This window comes from Battus philenor, unplaced genomic scaffold (genome assembly GCF_028537555.1).
Source record: "Battus philenor isolate CCGP_79_NKW_IND1 unplaced genomic scaffold, ilBatPhil1.0.hap1 SCAF_9, whole genome shotgun sequence".
In the NCBI taxonomy this organism is placed as follows: Eukaryota; Metazoa; Arthropoda; class Insecta; order Lepidoptera; family Papilionidae; genus Battus; species Battus philenor.
Window position 1 is genome coordinate 13,279,418 of NW_027181759.1, and position 22,847 is coordinate 13,302,264.

At 32.1% G+C, this 22,847-nt stretch overlaps 5 protein-coding genes across 5 annotated transcripts; 3 read left to right on the forward strand and 2 right to left on the reverse strand.

The window, feature by feature from the left end:
- Positions 1 to 1,069: 1,069 nt before the first annotated feature.
- LOC137932453 (uncharacterized) lies at positions 1,070 to 3,882 on the forward strand. The gene is made up of 3 exons (XM_068776070.1): positions 1,070 to 1,170; positions 1,949 to 2,185; positions 3,693 to 3,882. Exons 1-3 carry the CDS (start codon positions 1,086 to 1,088, stop codon positions 3,845 to 3,847), a joined length of 477 nt encoding a protein of 158 aa, XP_068632171.1. The 5' UTR covers positions 1,070 to 1,085; the 3' UTR covers positions 3,848 to 3,882.
- Positions 3,883 to 6,657: 2,775 nt separating this feature from the next.
- Positions 6,658 to 8,559, forward strand: LOC137932339 (uncharacterized). Its single transcript, XM_068775941.1, has 3 exons — positions 6,658 to 6,665; positions 7,139 to 7,377; positions 8,297 to 8,559. Exons 1-3 carry the CDS (start codon positions 6,658 to 6,660, stop codon positions 8,557 to 8,559), a joined length of 510 nt encoding a protein of 169 aa, XP_068632042.1.
- Positions 8,560 to 9,387: 828 nt separating this feature from the next.
- LOC137932478 (uncharacterized) lies at positions 9,388 to 12,559 on the reverse strand. The gene is made up of 4 exons (XM_068776105.1): positions 12,445 to 12,559; positions 10,457 to 10,580; positions 9,589 to 9,615; positions 9,388 to 9,499 (listed from the first exon to the last, which is right to left on the reverse strand). The coding sequence occupies exons 1-4, from the start codon at positions 12,524 to 12,526 to the stop codon at positions 9,388 to 9,390; spliced, it is 345 nt and encodes a 114-aa protein (XP_068632206.1). The 5' UTR covers positions 12,527 to 12,559.
- Positions 12,560 to 14,968: 2,409 nt separating this feature from the next.
- On the reverse strand, positions 14,969 to 17,084 carry LOC137932443 (uncharacterized). The gene is made up of 4 exons (XM_068776060.1): positions 16,750 to 17,084; positions 15,873 to 15,991; positions 15,586 to 15,740; positions 14,969 to 15,185 (listed from the first exon to the last, which is right to left on the reverse strand). Exons 1-4 carry the CDS (start codon positions 16,967 to 16,969, stop codon positions 15,014 to 15,016), a joined length of 666 nt encoding a protein of 221 aa, XP_068632161.1. The 5' UTR covers positions 16,970 to 17,084; the 3' UTR covers positions 14,969 to 15,013.
- A 971-nt stretch (positions 17,085 to 18,055) lies between these two features.
- Positions 18,056 to 21,882, forward strand: LOC137932256 (uncharacterized). The gene is made up of 4 exons (XM_068775860.1): positions 18,056 to 18,071; positions 19,011 to 19,200; positions 20,094 to 20,176; positions 21,543 to 21,882. The coding sequence occupies exons 1-4, from the start codon at positions 18,065 to 18,067 to the stop codon at positions 21,812 to 21,814; spliced, it is 552 nt and encodes a 183-aa protein (XP_068631961.1). The 5' UTR covers positions 18,056 to 18,064; the 3' UTR covers positions 21,815 to 21,882.
- Positions 21,883 to 22,847: the final 965 nt, after the last annotated feature.

Here is a 22,847-nt window from a genome sequence, read left to right on the forward strand (position 1 = left end):
TGATTACTGCTGAAGCGTGAAATGTGCGCACAATGCTTATCTACCGACAACCGGGAGTGGGTCCTAATTAAATGATCCAAGTAGCCCGTAGCGCAGCTGTCAAGTTATGAATCACCCGCGGCGGAATCTCTACAATTGTTTTAAACTATATATTACCTTCTTAGCTAAGTTGCTTTAACTTAGTGTTGACTTTTAGACAGAAGTTAAGTAAAAAAAAAATATTATGACGGTATATAGTCCACATTACATGACACAGACATAGCGATGTACATAAAATTACATACAGAATATAGAAATAAATTTAGACTTGTATTACCTTTCTCTTGGTTTCATAAAATTAGTAAACATTTTATTGGGCAACTTTAAATTATATTGTTATATATATACGAAGTTCATTAAACAAATTATTTTTAAAAAAATCTTTTAGTAGTGATTTTAATAATTAATCTTGTTATTCATAAAATTACTCTACTGTATTAAGAATATTATAAAAGTGATGACATAAAAAACTCCGAATTTGTTTTGAGCTCTTCTCAAATCTGATCGCGTTTCGCCCACAAGGAACACAACCGTGGTCAGTGCAAATGATCCTTTGTAGATTAGATATGGGGTTTTACTATATCTTCTTCTCATTCGTGTACTCTTGTCTGATTGGTCGTGGTCATTTTCCGGTGAGTTATGGTGCTAATGTTTAATGAGTAATTTCATGAATGAGTTTTTGTGCAATACGGTTTGACAAATGGCTGATATTCTTTTTACATATTCCATAAAATTCTTTCCTAAACTATGCGAAATTTATATCTTAATTCACATAGCTTTTATATTTTTAAATAATATCAAGCTATTTTAGTATTTGTGATTTACCACAATAAGGTATATTATAGCTGCTGTAGTATTAATTTAAAAAAAAAAAGTTGTTTTCTCTCTTCCCACCAGCGGTTTTTATTAGAGAGTAATCAAAACGGTGAGAAATACGCTAGAATCATTTTATACCCAATTTATTCACAATTAATTGCGTCGTAAAATTGTGAAACGGCAGTCATTGTTAGTATTTTCATTTCAGTTAAAATCTCACAGAGGTTAACATGAAATTTATGGTTTTGGTGTACGTTTTAATAAAATTACAAAGTCATGTGAATTTAGTTGGAGGTTATTTAGTCGGGGCCGGACGTAAGTTTTTTTTTCACCAGATTTACACTGCTTCCCAAGTGGCGTTTGCATATTCTATCAGTTTCAAGTGGCAGGGCGCAGAGGGCGCGCCCTTCCTTGAAGGTAGCGAAGCTCGATGGCTTCTGGAGTAGCCATAGTTCTTTCCGCCGACCTCCTATTTCCCTTCGTCGAGTGACTAACTTCAAAGGAACCCTTTGAAGAAACCACGGCTTGGAATATCACTCATCTATAATACCCATTTAACATTCCGACACAAGGACGCGTAACGGAACCAAATCTTGACTTGGTCGGTAGCTATTTTTTTTATTTTGTTCCCCCTATCATTGTTAAAATAGAGATTTTGATTTCTTTAATAATTTATTTTATTCTGGTTTTAAACTTTTGCTGAATTTTCTTCACTTTTATAATTTACATTTCATCCCAAACTTTTAAACTTGGTTATTATTACATGACAAAGGATGTGTATTCCGTCTATTGGGTTTTCCGACGAAATAAGTCATAGGTTAAGATCTAGTACGGTCAGCCCAAGACCTGCCATCGTGGCGGTTTTAAAGCCTTTGCCTTGCCATGGGCGTCTAGCGGCCTAAAAGAAAAAGAAAAACCATTAATTGACACCAAATAAACTGATCATCCATTTAAGACTTTTGCACCTATAACCAATCAATCTGTAGATAAATCATAGCTCCGTTTTAGTTTAGTAGTTAAGAACTTATTGTCATCTTGGTTTCTATACCTAAGGCGCAGTTACTTTTAACAATAAATAAATTTTCAATGACAGTAAATGTCCGGTTCGCTCAACTACTCCACACCGACACCAAATATCAAGTGCTGAGGGAGGAGATGATTAAGATCAACACTCGAAACTTAGTGTACCACTGCAGAGCTGATAAGAGCGACTGCGACAGCGCTCTAGCCAAAATGCGCTATAAGGCCAGCAAACACTTTTACGCTCTGTCCAAAGCTGTGGTCGACTACGTGAAGAACAAGAGACAAGCTCGCCCCACTGGATACGTTGGTGAGTGCATACCAAAGACTATATACTATGATATGTATTTATACTTAGTCTGGCCATAAATACTGTTATAATTAAAAATAAACAAAATATTACTTTTGAATTAAGAATCTGTCATTTTTATGTGGTAGTTCACTTTAATTCTGGAAATTATAATTGTATGTGCCACTGACTGGATCGAATTCGAATACATTATAGGAGATACCAAAACATACTAAAGATTTATTAAAACAATATAATTTAAACCGTAAAACAATTATCTCATTTTAAAACTGGTTAGAATTTTTTCAAAAAATTCGCATGCATTTAGAGAATTGGTGTAAAATAAATACAAAAACAACACAGATTGCAGATCTTATTAGAACAATTATAACTGAATCATAGTTGATAGTCACTGTTCGGGAATATTCTAGATGTGAAAACAAAAAACTTCTCTATAAACAACATATAGCAAAAAACCTGACCGTGGGATAATTTGTTACTTCATATTATTTTTGAAAAAAGAACATTTATAGTGGCCATTTGTATGCGTTATTAGAAGATTGCCAGACAAACCCTGGCCACCTTCAACTTCAAGAAAAATTTTATTCGAAACATTATTTTTGTGTGGCCTAGATAATTAATATTAAGGCGCATTTTTCTTTTCTATTTTAATTACAATAATAAGGTATGGAATTATGTAATATTTTTTAGCAATGTTCAAGATTTTTGTGCTCATTTTTATCCTAAAACTAATCAAACAATAATAAATATTTATTAAAGATCATGTTCAATTTTGAGCAAGAAAAACGTAGAAATTAACAACAATAAATAGGCTTTTAATTTGACGAGTCGAAGTTAATGCTTCTGTAACTGTGTGTAAAGATTTTAAATATAGGATGTCTGTATGAATTATTGGAGCCTTTCAAATATTTCATATTTTAACTATATTTACAAACTTACCGTTACCTTTATTTAAAAAATATACAGTTAGTCATAAACATTATATCTAAGAAAAAAATACTGTGTGCATTTGAATTTTTTAGACGTTATAAAGGAAAGTTTTTATTTATATATGTTTAAGCTACATTTTAATACAATGTCACATTGGTTACAGGAGTAAAATCTTTATAATTGTTTTGTATGGTTCATTTGTTAGCAAAATCCTTAAAAACTTTTATATATATATTAAATCATTCTGTGATCACTTTGAAATAAGAAAAAATGTTGCTGTTGGAATTTGATAGGCCAACAACTTCTGGCAATACAAAGTCTGTAGGAACGTTTTTTGTTACTATATAGTCAATGTGTTATGTATTATTTTTGAAATTATTGTTTTTTTGGATAGGGTAACCCTGTATATTAACAGAAAACAAGCCATATATTTAAGCTTTTACATTTATAATTAATCACCCTGTATATAGGTTTAACAAAGACTATGTCACACATGTACAGCTGAATAATACATATTTATGTAGGCACACTTAAAGCCGCACGGGAAAATATTTCATTAATACCGACATGTTCCCAGGCACGGCGACTTTCTGCCAGGACAACATATGCGTGCCTGACACGGACCCGCCTATCGTGTACGGTGGCTGTTTCACACTGATATCCTGCGGCGGCAACCAGACCTGGCACCTCGATCCAGTTGTCTACAAAAAGAAAAAGAGCAGATTCTTTTAATTTAAATCCTTGTTTGTTTATACAATTTAACTACGCATACGTCTTTCATTTAACCTTTTCATAACTGTATTCAAATGCACATGCACTTTTGAATCGTCAATTATTTTAACATTATAAGTGGTAAGCTTACTACGCATGCGCTGGGAATAACCGGTAATAAACTAGACAATTGCTCTTTTAAATGAAATTTGAGTAGCGGTAGAGGACTGAACTTGCAATCGTAGGTCGCGGTTTCGATTCCCATAGTAAAATATTATATAATTTACACTTTTAGCAATAATTATATAAGATTGCCACTGTTCACAAACAAGTTCTAGAGGATGGGCAGCAGTGGGCATTTATGGGCTGGAAAAATAAAGACGAAACGAAATTTTACAATGTTTTATGTGAAGTTTATGTTAAACCAAGTTCCACACATCTCGAACTATCTTCACCGATATAGGAAGTGCTCATTTTGGAGTTCAGGTAAAAAAAATCAGATGACGAGCTGTCAAACCTTTTGTGTATGTGTGTATATATATATATATATACATACAGACACAAAGATCCTACGTAACCGAAGACAATTATGATTCAATACACGACAACTCAACAAAACAGCTTTCAATTATGAGCTGAACAATAATTTTCAGTATAAGCTTTTAATATATTATTTTTAGTTAGAAAAAAATTTTATTATTGACTATTGTATTTAATAAAATCCTGAAAGTACATATTAGCTCACAGAAAACGCAGATATGAATTAACAAATACGTTTCGATTCCTTCGACTACTTAATATGTTTTTGATTATTGACATAACAAAATGAAAATTCAATGATGATAGAATTACCGCTTCATCATAATAATTATTCCAACTGTAAGACGTCATTTGCTGGACAAAGACTTCCCCACGGGTTTACAAAGGTACCGGTTTTATTTTATGACCCTCGTTTCTAGGGACCTCTTGTACCCCTATTATGTTTTGGGACAGGGACTTGATTTCACTTTCACTTTCAGTATAGTTTTATTTATTTTTCTTCTTTCGTTCGTCACAATATCTGGCATTTGATTTCCTTCCTTCCTTCATATTTTGGTTTATTCTTGTGCGTCTTCATCTTCACATTTGATTTTTCTTTTAAAGCATTTATTTACAATTCTAATTATTGAATATGTCTTCCTTCTGTATCATAGTTACTTTTATATACCTGTTACATCTTTGGCCATGTTTTTAACAGTATAATCTTTCATTATAATTTTTTGATATTGCAAGAAAGTCTGGCGGTATTATACATCCCTCATCGGGGAGACGATGCTACCTCTGTCGATTTTGACTCCCAATTTAATTACCAGATCTGTTCTCATGCCACAAATATGGGTCTGTAAGCGATTGCGTGTACCACGGTCTGTCAATAGGACTAGTTGGAAGTGGTCTGCAGCCAGCGACTTGACCGATAAAGTTCATGGAAGGTCTGTACAATTTGTGGATGGACATCCTTCGGCGCGCTTGTAGTCCGTGACAACGAAGACACTGCAAAACTTTCCAATCCCATACGTGTTACTTTACTATAATTTAAAAAATAAATCTGAATCGAGATTAAATTTTAATTCTAAAAATATACCAAGATCGGCTGTTCATTACAGTCGATAAAATAATTAAATTATTTAGGTTTTAATTGCAATTTATTTGGTAAAATATTATATTATTTTGGCAACACAGAAATTAGCATCATCACTGACAGCTGTCACTTCTCTTAATTTTTTAACGCAACACGTGTCTTATTTTAATAAATCTATATTTATTAATAAAAGTTAATGGCAGTTTTATTGAACAGCGATGGTAAAATAAGTGAAACGACTGTCTTTAGGCGAGGGCAGACAACAATCTGCTTCACCGGCTCGTCGTGACGTTTCTCGATCTAAAACAAAAAGATCACGGAGCACCTGTTTCATTGTGCTAATAACAATGAACTTCTCCGGCATTGTTGCCAATCCGGATAAACGTTGATAAGTTCACGAGTTAGCTTTAAAAGATCATTCTCTACCATTACTCCTATTTAGTACGTTGAGATATGTTGAATTGTTTAGAAAAATGAGAGTAATTGTATATTTAGTCAGTTCTTTGCTATATAGATATGTGACTGCTGAGATAAGAGGCAGTGTGATCGTAAACAAGTGAGTGAAATTTATAACACATTTATGGTTGAATTTGTTCTAACATTTAACATAATCTCTATTGAACAATATGTTATACTACATATTGTTATCAATTTCAACGACCATGTTTCAATACCTTAATAGAATACTGAAAAAAAATACGCAACCCCATTCACGGTATTTTTTACAATCTATTTTATATTAATATAACTTACGTATATTACAATTCTAAAAATATCAAGTATAAATAACAAGACGACTTTTATATTACCTTTTTAAATAGCTTAGTTAGTTACTCTTAATAAAAATAAGGTATGTAAATTAAGTACAGTAGTAGTGTTAGTAGCCAGGCGATAGCAACCGACCAAGTCATAAAGCTAAACGGGTGTTATTGGCGAGTGACCGCCCAAGCCGTGGTCCTCTGGGGGGAGCCCTTGAACCTAGTCACCCTTGAGCGTTAGCCGAAGCGATCTTCTTATATTCCCCCAAAAGAGGTCTAACTTAGACTAGAGGATCCTTCTTCGACCTGTGCCTCGAACTAAAGCAAATCCTATTTGGGTAGCAGTGAAAGTCCAGTCCAAAGAAAAAAATTCTCATAAATCAATTTTATTATATCTTTAGAAAGTCTGTAACATTAGGAAACTACAATCAAATTAGGTTAGGGAAACTGATGCTATGTCAAGGTTTGAAATGCGCCATAATTTCTACGGCCAGAAGCAACGAGTACCTAACAAAGTCAATTTTTTTTTTATCACATTTGTACCATTCTTACCGTTTGTATGCATGATATTAAATTACTGTCGCGTTGAATAGACAATTTTTGAAGCTTAGAACTTATAATCTTCTTGTATATACAATCAATCGAGACAATTCCAGTGCTAATCACGAACAAATTATTTCCTATGACAATACCCAACTAGATGGCGAGTTAAAATAGCAGTGTGCAGGTCATATAGCGTGCAGAACAACCACTGGAATTTTAAGGTTCTATAGTTGACACTACGGACCGGCAAGCGTAGCGTAAGATGTCCATACAAAAAGACAGATGACCTTATTAGGGTTGAGGAAGGAGAATGATGTCCAACAGGTGTCGTGTTATAGCGGCAATAATGATAATGATATCTTATTACGTTAAATGATAGTATTTATTTCTCAGGCTAATAAATGTTAAGCCAGTCGGGAGCTATGTGAAGAAGAGTTTCATTCCTCTAACTGAAATACCTCCGCCGCGTATACGAATGCCACACGGACGTAGGCACATGGAGGATGAATGTACTCAGAAACCGCAATGGAAAGAAGTTAATGATGGACCACGTGTTGATATAGTTGGAGATTATTACGATGACGGTCAGGCGAAGACCGTAGCAACGGTCAGAATACCTGACCATATCGATTGTAAGTTACATCTTTAAGTTTGTTTTTATAGTGATACTTACAAGGTCTACAAAGTAGAAGTCTGATGATAAGGACTATCGTCGTTTTATCTACGAGATCGAAATAGTAATGAAGAGATCCGTAGACCAACAAAAATAACAGTCAGCCCAACGGATTGGCTTTTAATGGTAGTTGGAGAGCCATAACGTGCAGAATTGATGACTGCTGGGACTTTGTGGTTCAGAAGTGAAGGCTATAAGACCTACAAAGTATACAGACCACTTTGCTAGGGTTGCCGAAAGACGCTAAATGGAGACCGCATGATGCTTTTGGAAATGTATGAGAAGACTTAGTACAACAATCATCACAAATGTCCCACGGCTGAAATGATAATGATAATAACTGTATTTCCTTTAATACCCTACGTTCGTGATGAGATGATTTGACAACCTCGTTAAAGTCGTCGGAAGGATCGCTGGATCCAAGCCGCCTCCAAGTGTTCCTGTCTAAAACTTTTGGGATAGGCCTTACATCTTTTTAGTCGCTGGTGTTTAGGGTAAGGGCCCTAAATTTCCACTAGCTTCAGTGATTCTAAAGTGGACGATGGGTCGATGTGGTCTTGAACCGTCGTGATAGCACCACGAGTTTTCGGGCGTAGCATGAACCACGCATACCTCGGGACGGACTATCTAAAATAACACTAGGAGAGATCGCGTGTTGTTCCATGACAGGGAGATACCAAGGTCCCCCGCATAGCAGAGGGCGACCACCGGGGTGTCTTAGTTGGTAGTAACCCTACATAACTCTGTCATCCCCCCAGAGGCAGGGTATCTTAAACATCCGGAAGAATTCTATCCCGAAACCAAAAAAAAGCTTTATATCCAATATTGGAGGTCCTACGGTTGAAATGATGATGATACTAAATAATGTTTAATTTCAGATAAACATTTTCAAATAACAACACAAGTTCCATACTTAACGGTTGGACACATTGAGGCGATTGGCTACCACCCAAGCACGATAAAAAGCGAATTTCCAAGTGAATGTGAGAAGATTTATCAAGACCATCTGGAAGACCAGTATTCAGAGGAGTCCACAGACTATTCAGAAGAGTCCCTAGAGATGGCAAGGATACCATTGTTACCGGGAGGGTCGCCCGCCGACGAGAAACGCCTCGAACATATATACAGCGACTTGGAATGATTTCGATGTTTTTGTACTTTTATAAATAGAAGCTTTATTTACTTTTTTAATAAATTCTTAAAGTTAATTCTTAAAGAGTTTTAAAAGTGTCATATTTTCTTTTATTTTCAGGAACATCTTTTCTAAAATTCATCTTAACTAGAAATTTATATGTTAAAGTTTTAGCTGGGAAATTTCTCGGAAGGTTATTTAAAATTTTACATTAAATACTACATTAAAGAACTATTTTCTAAAATGGTACCGTGGGAAGGGAATATCAGCTGTTACATCCAGTCAGTTTGCCGTAAACGCTCGCTTATCCTCTTTTTTTCTGACCCCCTCCTCGCCGCGCATTCCTAAGGCACGGTACAGCAGTTTCGGTAGGTTTCCAAACATTCATTAGATCGGCCAGGGCAATAAAGGATAATAGAACAGACAGTCATCAATTGATAGAAGAGGTTCGAAATGACATACATATTACAGATTCTCTTCTTGTATTCAGCCGATAGACGCCCATTTCAAGGTATACACCTCCCCCACAGATATAGATTACATATCTAAAATTAAGTGACTACATTTTATTATAATACTTTGAGCGCACAAATAAAAAAGTGTGTCTAGTGAAAAGCAGAAGTAAATATCTCCTCTTGACATTATATATCTAATGAATTCAAATTTTGAATTCTTACGAAAAGTTGCCTTATTTTAAAACTAATTCCACAGTATATTTGGACTCCGTTTTAAAAATTACAATTAAAATTAATTAGTTTCAATTAGACATATACGTGTAGTTTTAAAACATTTTATTTTTCATAAATTATATTACGTTAAAACTAGATTCTTGAAATACTAAACAGGACCTTGAAGGTTAAATTTGTTAGGCAATTTAATGTCTTTGTCTTTTTCGTCAAAAGTCTCTTCCGTTTCATCGTCGTCAAAGTCGTCCATATCCAGGGGGGTGCTAAAATATGAAAGTTTATCATAAATGTTTTTTAAAAATCCAACACTAGTGATGTATACTTTAAAAATAATTATAATTAAAATGCTTACTTATTCCAATCCATCTTGTGACGTCTCCTGAAATTAAATCGATATTGAATATTAATTTGGGAGGAAATACAGTACCCGACGATAAATATTGCACATCGACCTTTGGAAATCGGCTAATTTGGGCTTCGTAGAGCACTATCTCTGTCCCACATTACCTATGTAACTTTTGTCAGTCGTATTTCGTGCGACAGATATAACGCGATTGTCTCTTTCCAAAGGTAGATGTGCAATATTCATCACCGGGTACTGAACAAATATGTTTAGGATATAATATTAAAAAAAAATATATATAATAAAAAATATATTATATACACGTTGTACACAACATGATAGGAAATAGGTGCGAAAGCTTCAGTGAATGTATTGGTGAATGTATGTCTTATTTACAGTCGATTAATGTATAGTTCACCCTATCCAAAAACCTATGGTTTCAGAAATAATAGACAATGTAATGATAACATAATAATAGAAACGTTTTTAAAATTCCGGTTCCGGAAAAAATAGACTAATCCATTTCTGAAGAATTTCTACTTTTAGAAACTTTTGACCTGTCACATTCCAATAAAGAAAATGTATTAATGTTACATATTTCAGTGTGCATATTTTTGCTAACAAATGTGCTATACATTCACCCCTTTGAAACTTTTAAGCGTACTTTATTCCAATTACCCTGTATTATATATACAACACAAAGAGAGTCTGGCAGACACAGTTTATTGACTTATCTAACCTAACCTTCCACAAATATTTAACATAAAGGTAAAATTTGTTTAACCAAATATAAAACTTTTGACAGAACTCTTATGGATCGTCAATTTATTATCTATTAATTTTTTTGATCTGTTTTATTTTTGACTCAAAAGAATACCTGTTAGTCGCGATATAATCTTGGTCCATGTACTCTTCCGATATTTCGACGGAGAGCGGCTGTCCTCTGTGATCTTGTAGAATTCCGAAATACCTAGGAGCGCGAGTGACTGTAAAAAGTGGACCTGAAATGCATTTTAAGCATAATTACTTAACTTTCAATATGAGATGACCGCGGACATTTGACGAGATGCGATTGCCGTAGACCCCATTTTTGTTTCTCGCGCTTAAAAAAAAAAAGTTCCTGTCTTCACTATGATAGGGGACATCAGAGGCTAAACAACAAGGCCTTATAAAACAGAAATATTAACGAGGTAGACCTATACCCAACAGTGGAGGTCCTAAAATAATGATAATACGTCGGTCATTAATTATCCCTCACTTACCCCAAGATGGAGGTATCCAAGCAAAATGTTTTACCGGTGAAAACTATCACTTCGGACTTCATTATTGGTTAATGTACCAATGAGGTCCGAAGTGATGAATTGGCAAGTTTGAATGGAAGTAGCCAGGCCTTTAGTTTCTAAAATCGAGACCAGAGACTGGCATAGGCAGCGCAGGTTGTGCATACGATAAGGTGGACAGACAACCTTGTTTTAGTCTGGATGCAGGCCGCTTCGAACCTATTGTAAATCAACGGGGCAGGCCTATGTACGCTGTACGGTTGAAATAATGATAATTGTAAAAAACATCCCATTCATGTGTTAAAGATTTTGAAGTAATAATATATTTTGGGAATTAATATCTCTACTATTGTACTCATATTAAGAATATTGTGTGAATTGTATTATTAATATTTACATTAGATCGCATTTGTACTACATTAACATTTATGTTTTGGTCGTATTTTTCTAAATTAATACGAAGTCTCAATTTTATAAACAACGAAGAAGACATTCTATCGCCTAGCTAAATATTTAATTATTACAAAATTAGATTTATGCAAGTCATGGAAGATTAATATTTTAAAAAATTTACTGTGTAGTTACATCGCTTCCTAAGACAAATCACAAGCACAATTTATGTGCTTTACGCATGAACAAAACATTCGCGTGTTATCGTTACTAGTGGGCCCTTGCTAGCTCCGGGGCAAACACGTTCATTTTCCTGAACTATATGCACGAATGACTTAGTGTAGCCATACCATAAAAAGCCAATAACTACCGTAATATTTATAACCTCCTTATCAAATACCATATACATTTCATTTTTTACACTGAATATTTTTAATTTAAATTTGGAATATTTTTTTCTTGTGGTTTTCAATACTTACATTTATAGAAAAATGATACATTAAACTTTATAACATTCTTTAAGAATCAAAGAATGAAAGCCGTTATTTAAATGTGTAAAATATTTAAAAATAGATGCGTACAGGATTAACGCTAGAAATCAATTGTTATTTCTTTCTCTAGGCTTCATAAAACTCCGTTGTTACGCTATTGTTACCTTATTTAATAAAGTCTCTTGTAATTTTACATCATATAAATCGACTCTCATCAAATTTAAGGAGCGTATTATTATTAATAAAAAAATACTATAGTGAAAATCGGTATTTTCCAACCTTTTTTTGTACCATGCAACATACATAATTTTTTAGGGTTAAACTCGTCTCGAGTCCACTTTCAAATTGCCACCCTTAACAATAAAATTGCCCTTCTGTGGGACGTGAGTCCCACGTTGAGAAACACTGGTGTAAACTATATTTTCATGATAAAAAAGTTAGGAAATAAATAGATCTAACTATATCACATATATAACGACGACATTTGTGACAGCAGTCACAAAAAAACCGAATGCGTTTTTGCAAGCTATTCCCTCGTAAACCCTCGTAGCTTTCAAATTGAGATATTTCATTATAAAAGAGACTAATAAGTTTAATTAATCATACATTCTTCTCACAGTGTACACATCTGTTTTGTTTTAAGTGGAAAATACACCCGACGTCATTACAGAGGACAAAAAAAACTAATGTAACAGCATACTTACTGTCGTCAACTGCTCGAAATCCTTTTAAAGATATACATATTATTATTATCACTACCTGTAGTTTCAATTGATTTTCACACATTGTATAATAGTTAAAAGAGAAGACTGATTAAAAACGTTCTTATATCAATTGTCAATATTTTAATTTTATTATTAATGTTTTTATATATAAATCTATTTTATGTCATAATTGCGGAAGCATTTTTAAGTACAGGCAACCTTTACTGATATTTTGCAATTTAAGAATTAAAACTTCCTTTTCATTTGACGCTCGAAAACTACTGTTATTGTTTTTGAAAGCACACCCATTATTCGTTTAAGAACAATCTTGTTGTGTAACTACGAAACACGTGACTTCAAAATTACAATTTTAATTCAACAACGCATAGATTGTCGAAATTAATTAAGTAATAATGACAGGAAAATATTGAAAATTGAAATAATAATAATTATAACGAATTTTAGGAGAGTTTTAATATTCATAACTTATATACATGATTGGTTATCATTATTGAAATGTACAATAATTTGAATTTGGAAAACGCTTTTTCTTACTATATTATTACTACGTTATTTATTATTTCTGACGCTTCTTATCTTTTTGAATATTGTATACCATACTTGGATTGACAGCAAATGAACGACATTCTCGCCGTTAAAGTTTTAACAAATATAACAAGCACACAACTAAGTACAGCTAACAACTAAGTTATAACTTAGGAGTCTTCAAGACAAAACTGAATAGGTTTCTTCTAGGCAAGCAAGTACCATCGTAGAAGATCTCATGACCGTCTAAGATTAGGCGACAGAGGTCAAATTCTTCGACAAAAAAGATGCAAAAAAGGAACCAAAATTCTAAAAGAATAGTTTTATGGTATTGTAATTAAAACAACATTAATTAAAAAATATTTGTTTGAGCAATGGTAGGTAGCCCAGCGGTAGAGTTCTGAGACTTGCAATCATATATTACGGATTCGATTCCCGGGATCCTATATAATTTACACTTTGTGAAATTTTATAGGATTGCCATTACTCACAAACAAGTTTCCACAGGATGGACAGCAGCGTCCTTTGCGTTCTAAAATATTACACTGCAATCGCCAACCCGCCTGCCAAGCGTGGCGATTATGGTATATCCCCCATAGACGTATTTGGGGGAGGCTTATGCCTTGCAGTGGGCGTCTATCGGCTGAATCGACGAGATTTTTTTTCAATATTTTTCTAGAACGAAAGCTTCCAGTTCGAGCTAATACGTAAAGGTCACTAATTATACTAATAATATACAGAAAGCTGAACCAGATATAATAGAACAAATGAATTTAATGATAATATGCAGATTGAATAATGGTTATAGCTATATAATACGGTGAGTTGCCCATTTGACAGCAAGGAGGTTTTAAGTTTTTTCACCTTTTTAAAATCTCTGTATAAAGTGATCACTGTAAAATATGTCACATTAATTTATTATAACGCACGCGATTGGCCAAAAACTTTTGGCAGTACAAATTCAACAGGAACAGATAAGCAGTAATAATTATTGAATTTAATAAGCGAAATTTTAAAAACATTATATTATAATTACATTATTTATTATTTCTGAAACCATTAATTTTAGGTAGTGTGTACTATACATTAATTGACAGTAAAAACTTTTATACCTATAACTAGTCATCCTGTAATGATTTTCTTCCCAGCTATAGATTATTTCATACAAGTAAGTTTTAAAAAACCGTTCGTGTGTTTTATTCGATTTACGATTATAGACTAATAATAGTTGACTATATATTACAGAATTCGACAGATTGACAAATTTTTATTACTTATGATAATAACCTTCAAAGAAATTCGTAAAAACAAAAAGTTTTATCTAGACAAACGGAGGAGTTTAGACTAAAAGGGCAATGCCTACCAGAAAAGGTTAACGACATGGCAGTTGGCGGGAAATAACATTATGGCCATCAAGCGCACGAGATAATATCTTAAATGAATTAGTTATAAAATATTTGTTTCAAATTTGTTTATTTGCTTGACTATATTGTTAACAGCTTCATTATTAAGAATACTCATAAATTTTTATATGTACTTACTAATTAGTAAGCCGCCATCTTTTTTTAAGACAAATTTTGTATATAACGCCTTCTATGTTCAAATAGCAAAATAGCTTGTGGTGGCAAAAGTTTCAACGCTATCAATAACCAATCTACTGTTGGAAAAATAACGTAATAAATACAGTTTTTCTCAGGTTTAAAAAATTGGTATTTGAATTTTTTTAACATTATCTATAATACACCACTAATTAGTAATGGAAATGTATCTATAGACACAGTTTCGCTCTCATTAAAATAAATAGTGTACAAGTTTTTTATATTCAATATCAGTAACAAGAAAATTCAGTTTATTTTATCTAAAACAACATTTCAAAGCTATAAGTGTGTTATTTTAAAATAGCATTTATGTATTAATGCTATTTCAGACATGTTTTTCACGGATATTCGAAGATATAAAAAAAAGATAAAATAGGCTTTGTAAATTTTATTTTTATCCTTATTAACATGTATTTCGCCGTAATTTATCGTTTATAGAACAAATTCCCTTCTCCTCCCCATAATCGTCGTCCACCATATCCTATAAGCTCCTGTCGCATTGCGTTATATTTTTTGAAGAATAACTTTTTCAGAATCCTCTTGCGTCGTTTGTCTTCTTTTAGGCAAGACTCTAATTTGTCCATGCACACGTCTTCTCTGAAAATAAGTTATTTTATATAGACTAAATAGAATACAAAGATTATGTCTACGTTTTTTACATTTTTGAATAATTTAAATTTTATGTCTCTATGCACCTTATTTATGGTAAACTAAATTTTTTATACTTAAAATTTTTATACATAAAAATTAAAAATAGGTTAAAACATAAACGTAAACGATTATAAACAAAGAAAAACACTTTCAAGACATTATTTATCAATAAAATCACCTGTATTTACAAAAATTTTTATACATGCTAAAAAATTAAAAACAAAAATAACAAAAAACAAAAGAATAACATATATTCTGCTGTTTTTTGACGAAATATTGTAAGCATTGTCGACAACAATAAAAATAACCCTTAAATTGATTTAAGCTATTAATAACAAAATCATACTTATAATTTTGGTCCAACAACAGCTTTATCGGTTCAGTCTTTGTATATTTGTCTGGCAAACGCGCGCCTGGGGGCATTTTCGCTAACTCCTTCATTATACCCATTATTGTGTTCTCAAGCTGTGCTAGTTTCGGAACCATGAGCCTTTTTATAACCTGTTATTTAATAATATTGTTTTATTCAATATAAATCTATTTTACGTTTAACAAAATTTATTATTAGCATTTTTATTTGCAGAATTATAAAATACAGAATACGCATAAAATTTTCTAATGAATTAATTTCACCTTTCCACATTTATTGCCTGTCTTACACGGTGTTCTAAATTTCCGTCCCAATTCCATCGTCGGTAGATTTTGTATCTGTGTTATTACATTCGTAAATGTTCCTATGGCAGTTTTTTCACCTAGAAACATAAATAGGTTATTAAAAAAAATATTTTATATAATTTTAAATTTTTATTTATTTGTTGCCCAAAATATACCATATAAGAAATAATTACGAATTATCTGTATATCATTGAAAAAATATTACAGAATAATGCCTATATTAAATCTAAGAAGACATGTACATTACGTAAGAAAATTACTAAGAAGATATACCCTGAAATATTGAAGTATACAATTGTTTAAAAACGAAACTTGGAAAACACTATTTCTTCTTCTTTTTCAACCAATGAACGCCCACTGTAAGGCATATGGCTCCACCGAATATCGCCACGATGACTGATCCTGCGCTGCATCTAGCGAATACCCACACCCCGTCTACCAAGTCGTGGTCGCCGAGAAGTGCTCACTGCCATTTCAGACGAGCAATTCTTCAAGCTACGTCATTGATGTTGGTTCTACTACGAATTATCTTATTTCTGTTTTGCCCCGCAACGAAACTCCGTGCATAGCCCTCTCCATTGCTCTCTGAGTGATATTGACCCTTTTTATAAGACCCACCGTAAGCGACTACGTCTCGGATCCGTATATCATCACCAGCAATACACATTGATCAAAGACCTCCTTTTTAAACATTGCGGTATTTTGATAACGGCTACCTTACTATATTTACGTTCCGACATTTTTCGTAACGAAATGTGTTAATTTTCATAAGGTTATTATACACGAAAACCATGAATGACACCCATTTAAGAACATGTTTAAATAGAACACTTACCCATTTTTGCTTTTTTGGTTTTTCCAATTCGTGCCACCTCTGGTTTGTATTCATCAGAATTTTTGCCTATTGCCAACATAATAAACACTGTTAAACAATAAAATAGATGAAAGTACTTTGCAGCGATCATATTATAAACGTTAATATTACAATAGAATTCATCTACGACTAGAGGGGACTTGTACAAGTTACATACATCTCTACCAAGTTTACAAAACATTTATATCGCTTAATTATCGCTCGTATTAGTGAACAGTACGGTCACGTTTTCTTATGTTTATAAATTTGGTAAGGCGACTTAGATTTGCAATGGTAACAGTGGCAATGGTTCTCACGGTTGTTTACCATCCGGATATATATATAAAACTATTGTTCAAAAGAACAACTGCACAGTTTCCCACTAACTTTTCTCTCCTATCTTTAAATATTTAACAACAAGAAGAATATTTGAAATTATCTATGCAAAGACGTTCGTTGAAAAATAAGGCATACAATACAAAATCATTAAAGGCATCATACGCGGTATACAACAAGAAAACAAGATAGGAATTTAAAAAAATATTAAAAATGGATGATGAAATTCCCTTTCGTTGATTTTAAATTTAGTGATAACAAGATTTAAATCAACAATGTAAATTTATAGAGTTTAAATTATTAACATATTCTTGTTTATGTGCTAAAATTGCAATAAGGTAGATCGGATGACTTTGACTTACAGTCACTGTAAGGAATTCAAATAGCATCTCCGACATTTACAATGGCGCAACATAAACTATTAAAACTACCGGTAATCACGCAATACGTTGCAATAAACTTTTGAATGAACGATTGACTCGCATAAGAAAGTGATTAATTAATTGAACTTTTAACTTGTAACTTATAATTCGAGCTTCGAATTTTATTATCTAAATATTTTGCTGTAATAGAATTTAAACAAATAACTTTTATACAAAAGCAGTCATTATGTATTTTACTTAACGCTACCAACCATAACAATAGACGGACAGTTCGACAGACAGTCGAACGACACAAACAAGGATATAAATTTTACGACCTTTTAATAAATAATAACGATCAAATTTAGAATTACAATTGTATATGTGAAATGAATCAATTAAGTTGAAATAAAAATCATTCGAACACTTATTGTTGGTATAAAATAAGATTTTGTTTTTTTTTTTAAATTTCATATATCTAGTTATGGTTAACTTCTGTGTTTAATTTATAAAATAAAATAAAACTGACAACACTACTTCTATTTACAACAGCTTATGAATATCTATTCACGCAGCTGTTTGTATTTTGTTTAAGTGTCATGTCAAGTACATTCAAATTTACTTTATTTTAGATTTAATTTAAAGTTTGTAATGTTATATGAATATAGTCTCAAAGAAAAACAATGGACAAAAGTGAAAATGAGACCGATACAAAACTTAATAGCTTAGATATTGGTTTAATAGTAAACAATATTGCATCCCTAGACTTGAGCCGTAGTAATATTAAAACTTTTTCTGAACTATTCAGTCTCCCCGTTAAATTAGAACAATTGAACCTTTCTCATAATAATCTAGAAAGCATTGCGAAAACAATTTTGGAACAGAAATATATCAAAACATTGGACATTTCATTCAATAAAATCAAATATTTCGATGATACACCCAGCTTTTGCCAAAATATAGAGGAGCTAAATATATCTCATAATATACTTCGTGGTCCACCAGCATGGATCTGGTTTGATTCTCCCAAAAAGTTAATGAGACTAAACATAAGTTGCAATAAAGAACTATTAAGTAATCTCAAAAAAGGAGATTTCGAAAATCTGATACAATATAAAAGTAGCGTAACCAACTTAAAAATTCATAACTGTCAATTCCATTATTGTTTGAAACTCCTATCTTCGTTTCCTAAGGTTGAACACTTACAAGTTGGTGATAGTGATATGAACTATTTTTCAGCAAATGCAATCAGAGATTTCCCATGTGAAGGTCTTATGGAATGTTATGACCTAACGACTCTTGACATGAGTTATTTAAATATTTTTAATATTAAACCTAGCATAGATATATACAAAAAGTTAATTAAGATTAATCTTTCACTAAATGAGTTAAGTGCCCTTCCAAATGAATTTTGCAATTTGGAAAATTTAGAAGAATGTATATTGTCATGCAATCGGCTTTGGTATTTGCCAGATGACATCAACAGATTAATAAAATTACATACTCTATGTATAGATAGCAATGAATTGTGTATGCTGCCTCCAGATCTCTTTAGCTTACCTAATCTTAAGAAACTAGATTTGTATCATAATCATCTACGTGAAGTTCCACCAAGCTTGAATAGAATAGAAGCGATAGATTTGGCTCAAAACTATATGGAAGAACCTGATGATAGTGATTACATAAAGAAAAAAGAAATATTGAGAGTCAATTGTGGACAGAGGTGGAATGGCAGGTAATAAACTGATCACCATCATCATCACATCAGTCAATAGTCTGCTATTACTGCTCTCTGCTAAACATTGCTATGATGATGTCTTACGGTGCCCTCTTCCTATGAGTTTCTACAACCTTAACTGTGTTATCTGTACACCTAGTGGGGGGCGTAACCATGCTCCTCTATCAGCTATACTTCCTACTTTATATATAATTTATTGTTATGTTCCTAAAGCTGGGGCACAAACCAAAATGCAAGACGCAAGACTTAGATTGTTATACATTTTGAAGGCTTAGTGCAGATTGCAAAGATTTTTGTTCTTGAGGAATACTGATTTTCTCATTCTCTCTTCACTGGTTAAAAAAGGCCATATAAATTACACATATTCTGCTGAGGATGCCGTATAACAACTTTTACATCTAAGGTTTTTAATAAATAAATTTTGGTATGTAAACTATGCTGGATTCAGACCGTTTTCAAATGATCTTATTACAAATCTGTGGAAGAGAACCATGTCGAACAGTGGACATTCTGTGGATAAAATGATGATATAAAAAATATGTCCACACAGAATATTATTTTAATTGTAATGAACAGTTTCTATCTTTGATCTACATGAAATTATTAATGTGAATGTAAAATTACTCCTTATTATCATATGTGGCTTATTACCGATATTTTTATCACCTTATTACAAATAATTAATCCTTTTGTTTTCACTCTAATGCTCGAAATTTGAAAATGCCAATATATCATTTTCATATGAGAGCTACTAAAAATACTATAAATAATGAGTACTTAGATGAATTAATTCATAACTTTTTTATTAACAAGTGTCAATTACTTCATTTTGTTATGGGTAACCCATTCTTTGATTATTAATATGATTTAAAAGACTTTTATATTTTTAGGAAATATGAGGTACCGAAATCAGAAAGTATCTACAGTGAAATGGTGACAGATGATGAAAGTAACTTCTTGGATAATGAAAATGGTAAGAGGTCCAATGATGTTTGTTATACCTTAGCATAAGTATGCAGTCGCAGTTTAAATAGAGTAGATTAAGTAATCTACTCTTTTTAAACTGCATTGAACTTGCAGAGATGATTCATAATTAAAATTGCTTCATTACTTGAAGTCATTATAATTGTATATAATTGTCAACATAAAATTAAGTTAACTTTAGCACAGTTTGTAATTTTTTGATGATAATATTAACAATTTTTTTATCTTTAATAATTTTATTTCAAACCATGTTTATAGAAGAAAAACTCTAAAATAGAGTAATATGCCTTTTAGCCGAGCCTATGTTTAATAAATTTCTTGTATATGCTAAGAGAAAAATTTACCGCATCATCTGGTAGTTTATTATAAAAAATATACATTCACGTACAAATGAGTACACTTTATAGTAACCAATATCATGTCCTTGTGAGAGCACTGTTCACTTTCTCAAATACAAATTGATGTATGTTAACCAGTCAAATTTTTAATTTAAAATTGATAGAAAAATATTGACAGTAAAAGAAACAATTATTGAAAATAATTGCCCTGTTAGTTCATAAAACACTAATCATTTCAAAGTTTGTGATAAACTAGATAAATAAGATGTTATGAATTAAGTTACTAAGCTAGTACTTTTCTAAGAGGTGTACATAGAAGCTTTAAAGGGTTGAATGGGTTGTTGTCAGCAAAAAGCAACACCTATAACAAATCATCTCAATGTGGTAGACATTAATTTTTTTTAAACCTACAGAATGTGAAAAACTTTGAAGGGCTTTCTTTGAATATTATTTTTGTATCATCATTATTTAAATAATATTAATGATATGAGAAGTAAAACACCTCTTGAAGCTATTTGTGCCTGTACCATTGGACTAACAGCAGTTGTCAAAAACATAAAAACTACAGACTCATTACTTAAATTAAAAATTTTAGTTAATGTTTTTAATATGTTGAAATGTGCAGATGCCTAGACCCTAGAACATTATAAAAATATTAGCCTTATGATAAAAATGCACTTAAAATATTTTATATGTTGGAAATGAATAAAAGTATAACAAATTTCCAATGAATGAAATGATTGATATCGATTCAGCTAAATTGTCTTTGAAAAAAGGGTTCGTCTTTCTCGGAAAACCGAGTTTTAATCAATTGCTTAATACATGCATCTGATCGCGATTTCTGATCAAAAAGGCTAACAGCGTCCAGCACCAATCGAATGTAGCCATAGATCATTGAGAGATATATATATAGATTCCATGCAGTGAACGTTTATCGGCTGTGTGATAAGCATGTGTGTTCTTTAAAGGTATTGTTTTAAAAATTAGAATACTAGTAAATGTCTTTAATTATTTCAGTTATTAAAGAAAATGGGAGCCGCCCACCAAGCTCAATCGAGGATTGGGATTCAGATGAATACTGGGTTCCTCACCAAAACCGTTATTATTCCGCACCTCAAACATTCTGGGTGCATTTTGTGAAGCAGAAAATGGAAGAAGGGAATTTTTGCCCTATGGACTCGCATGCTGTCTCTGTAACTGAACAAGTTAAATATGAAAAATTGTGCAATCCTCGGATCCAATATGAATCTGACGGACAATTTGACGATTACTCTAGTGATGACAGCTAATTGCTTCCACAGACTATAAATCTCACAAGTTTACAGTGACTTACTCCGAGTAAAACATTTTATTTTAAATAACAAATGCAAAGCCGAAAATTTTCTTTTATTTTTGTTACTTCCCGTGTGTATATTAATGTAAAAAAAATTCGCCGAATGAACAACAACAAAAATTATGAGATTTTTATTTACTTAACTCAAAAGTTTGCTGTGTAAAATGTTTCATTTCATAATTTGCCCCATAAGTTTTAGCTTAGAAACGCGGCAATTAAAACCCGTGAAAGCTTTAGCTGCGGTGGTAACGCCAAAAAGTAAATACCCGTATTTAATTCTTGTTTCAACTGCTGTTATAATATTTGTTAAAGCTATTTTATTTATAAAACTAATTTATGCCAAATAAAACAAAAATGTAGTTTAATTAAGTATTGGCTAAAATGTTTTCTAATTGATAATCGACAAATATAGACAGAGGACTAGTTAAAAAAACAATTATTTATATAATATTCTTTATTGTTCTTTATCCTAACGGATTTATGAAATTAGTTTCACAATTATATACAAAAAACAAAGGGCGTTCTCATCACACAAGGCAATCTCTTACAGACAACCATAATATGGAAAAGGTAGAAATACAAATAACTCATTATTTGTATTTCTACCTTTATTTTTATTTTTTTATTTTTACCTAGTTAACGTGTAACGTACATAAACTTACATAGAAATACATACTTAAACATACATATATATTTATAATAAATAGGGTATAATACATGTTATAAATGTAATACAATAATAAATAAAAACATCAAACTTATTTGGATCGCACTTGCTTCAGAAAGAACAAAACAGATGAAGAAAAAGGAATGAACATTTCTTAACTATTTTCTTAAAAATAGGTAGTGAACAGTTCTTATATTCAGCGGTAAATCATCCACAGTTGAACGCACTGTGTGGTAAAAGATTTGACTATAAAGGTAGAAGAATGCGGCGGCGTTTTTAATTCCAGATTCTCTGATGATCTCAAAGACCTTTATATTATACT

Coding starts and splice junctions, on each gene's coding strand:
- LOC137932453 (XM_068776070.1), top strand. CDS start 1,086: ATGAAATTTATGGTTTTGGTGTACGTTTTAATAAAATTACAAAGTCAT. Junction 1,171..1,948: donor TTATTTAGTCGGGGCCGGAC/GTAAGTTTTTTT, acceptor TTTCAATGACAG/TAAATGTCCGGTTCGCTCAA. Junction 2,186..3,692: donor TCGCCCCACTGGATACGTTG/GTGAGTGCATAC, acceptor ACATGTTCCCAG/GCACGGCGACTTTCTGCCAG.
- LOC137932339 (XM_068775941.1), top strand. Junction 7,378..8,296: donor AATACCTGACCATATCGATT/GTAAGTTACATC, acceptor GTTTAATTTCAG/ATAAACATTTTCAAATAACA.
- LOC137932478 (XM_068776105.1), bottom strand. CDS start 12,526: ATGTGTGAAAATCAATTGAAACTACAGGTAGTGATAATAATAATATGT. Junction 9,616..10,456: donor GATTATATCGCGACTAACAG/GTATTCTTTTGA, acceptor ATTTAATTTCAG/GAGACGTCACAAGATGGATT. Junction 9,500..9,588: donor CACAAGATGGATTGGAATAA/GTAAGCATTTTA, acceptor TTCATATTTTAG/CACCCCCCTGGATATGGACG.
- LOC137932443 (XM_068776060.1), bottom strand. CDS start 16,969: ATGTTTTGTAAACTTGGTAGAGATGTATGTAACTTGTACAAGTCCCCT. Junction 15,741..15,872: donor CAGGCAATAAATGTGGAAAG/GTGAAATTAATT, acceptor ATTAAATAACAG/GTTATAAAAAGGCTCATGGT. Junction 15,186..15,585: donor TTGTTGGACCAAAATTATAA/GTATGATTTTGT, acceptor ACTTATTTTCAG/AGAAGACGTGTGCATGGACA.
- LOC137932256 (XM_068775860.1), top strand. Junction 19,201..20,093: donor GGACAGAGGTGGAATGGCAG/GTAATAAACTGA, acceptor TTATATTTTTAG/GAAATATGAGGTACCGAAAT. Junction 20,177..21,542: donor CTTCTTGGATAATGAAAATG/GTAAGAGGTCCA, acceptor TAATTATTTCAG/TTATTAAAGAAAATGGGAGC.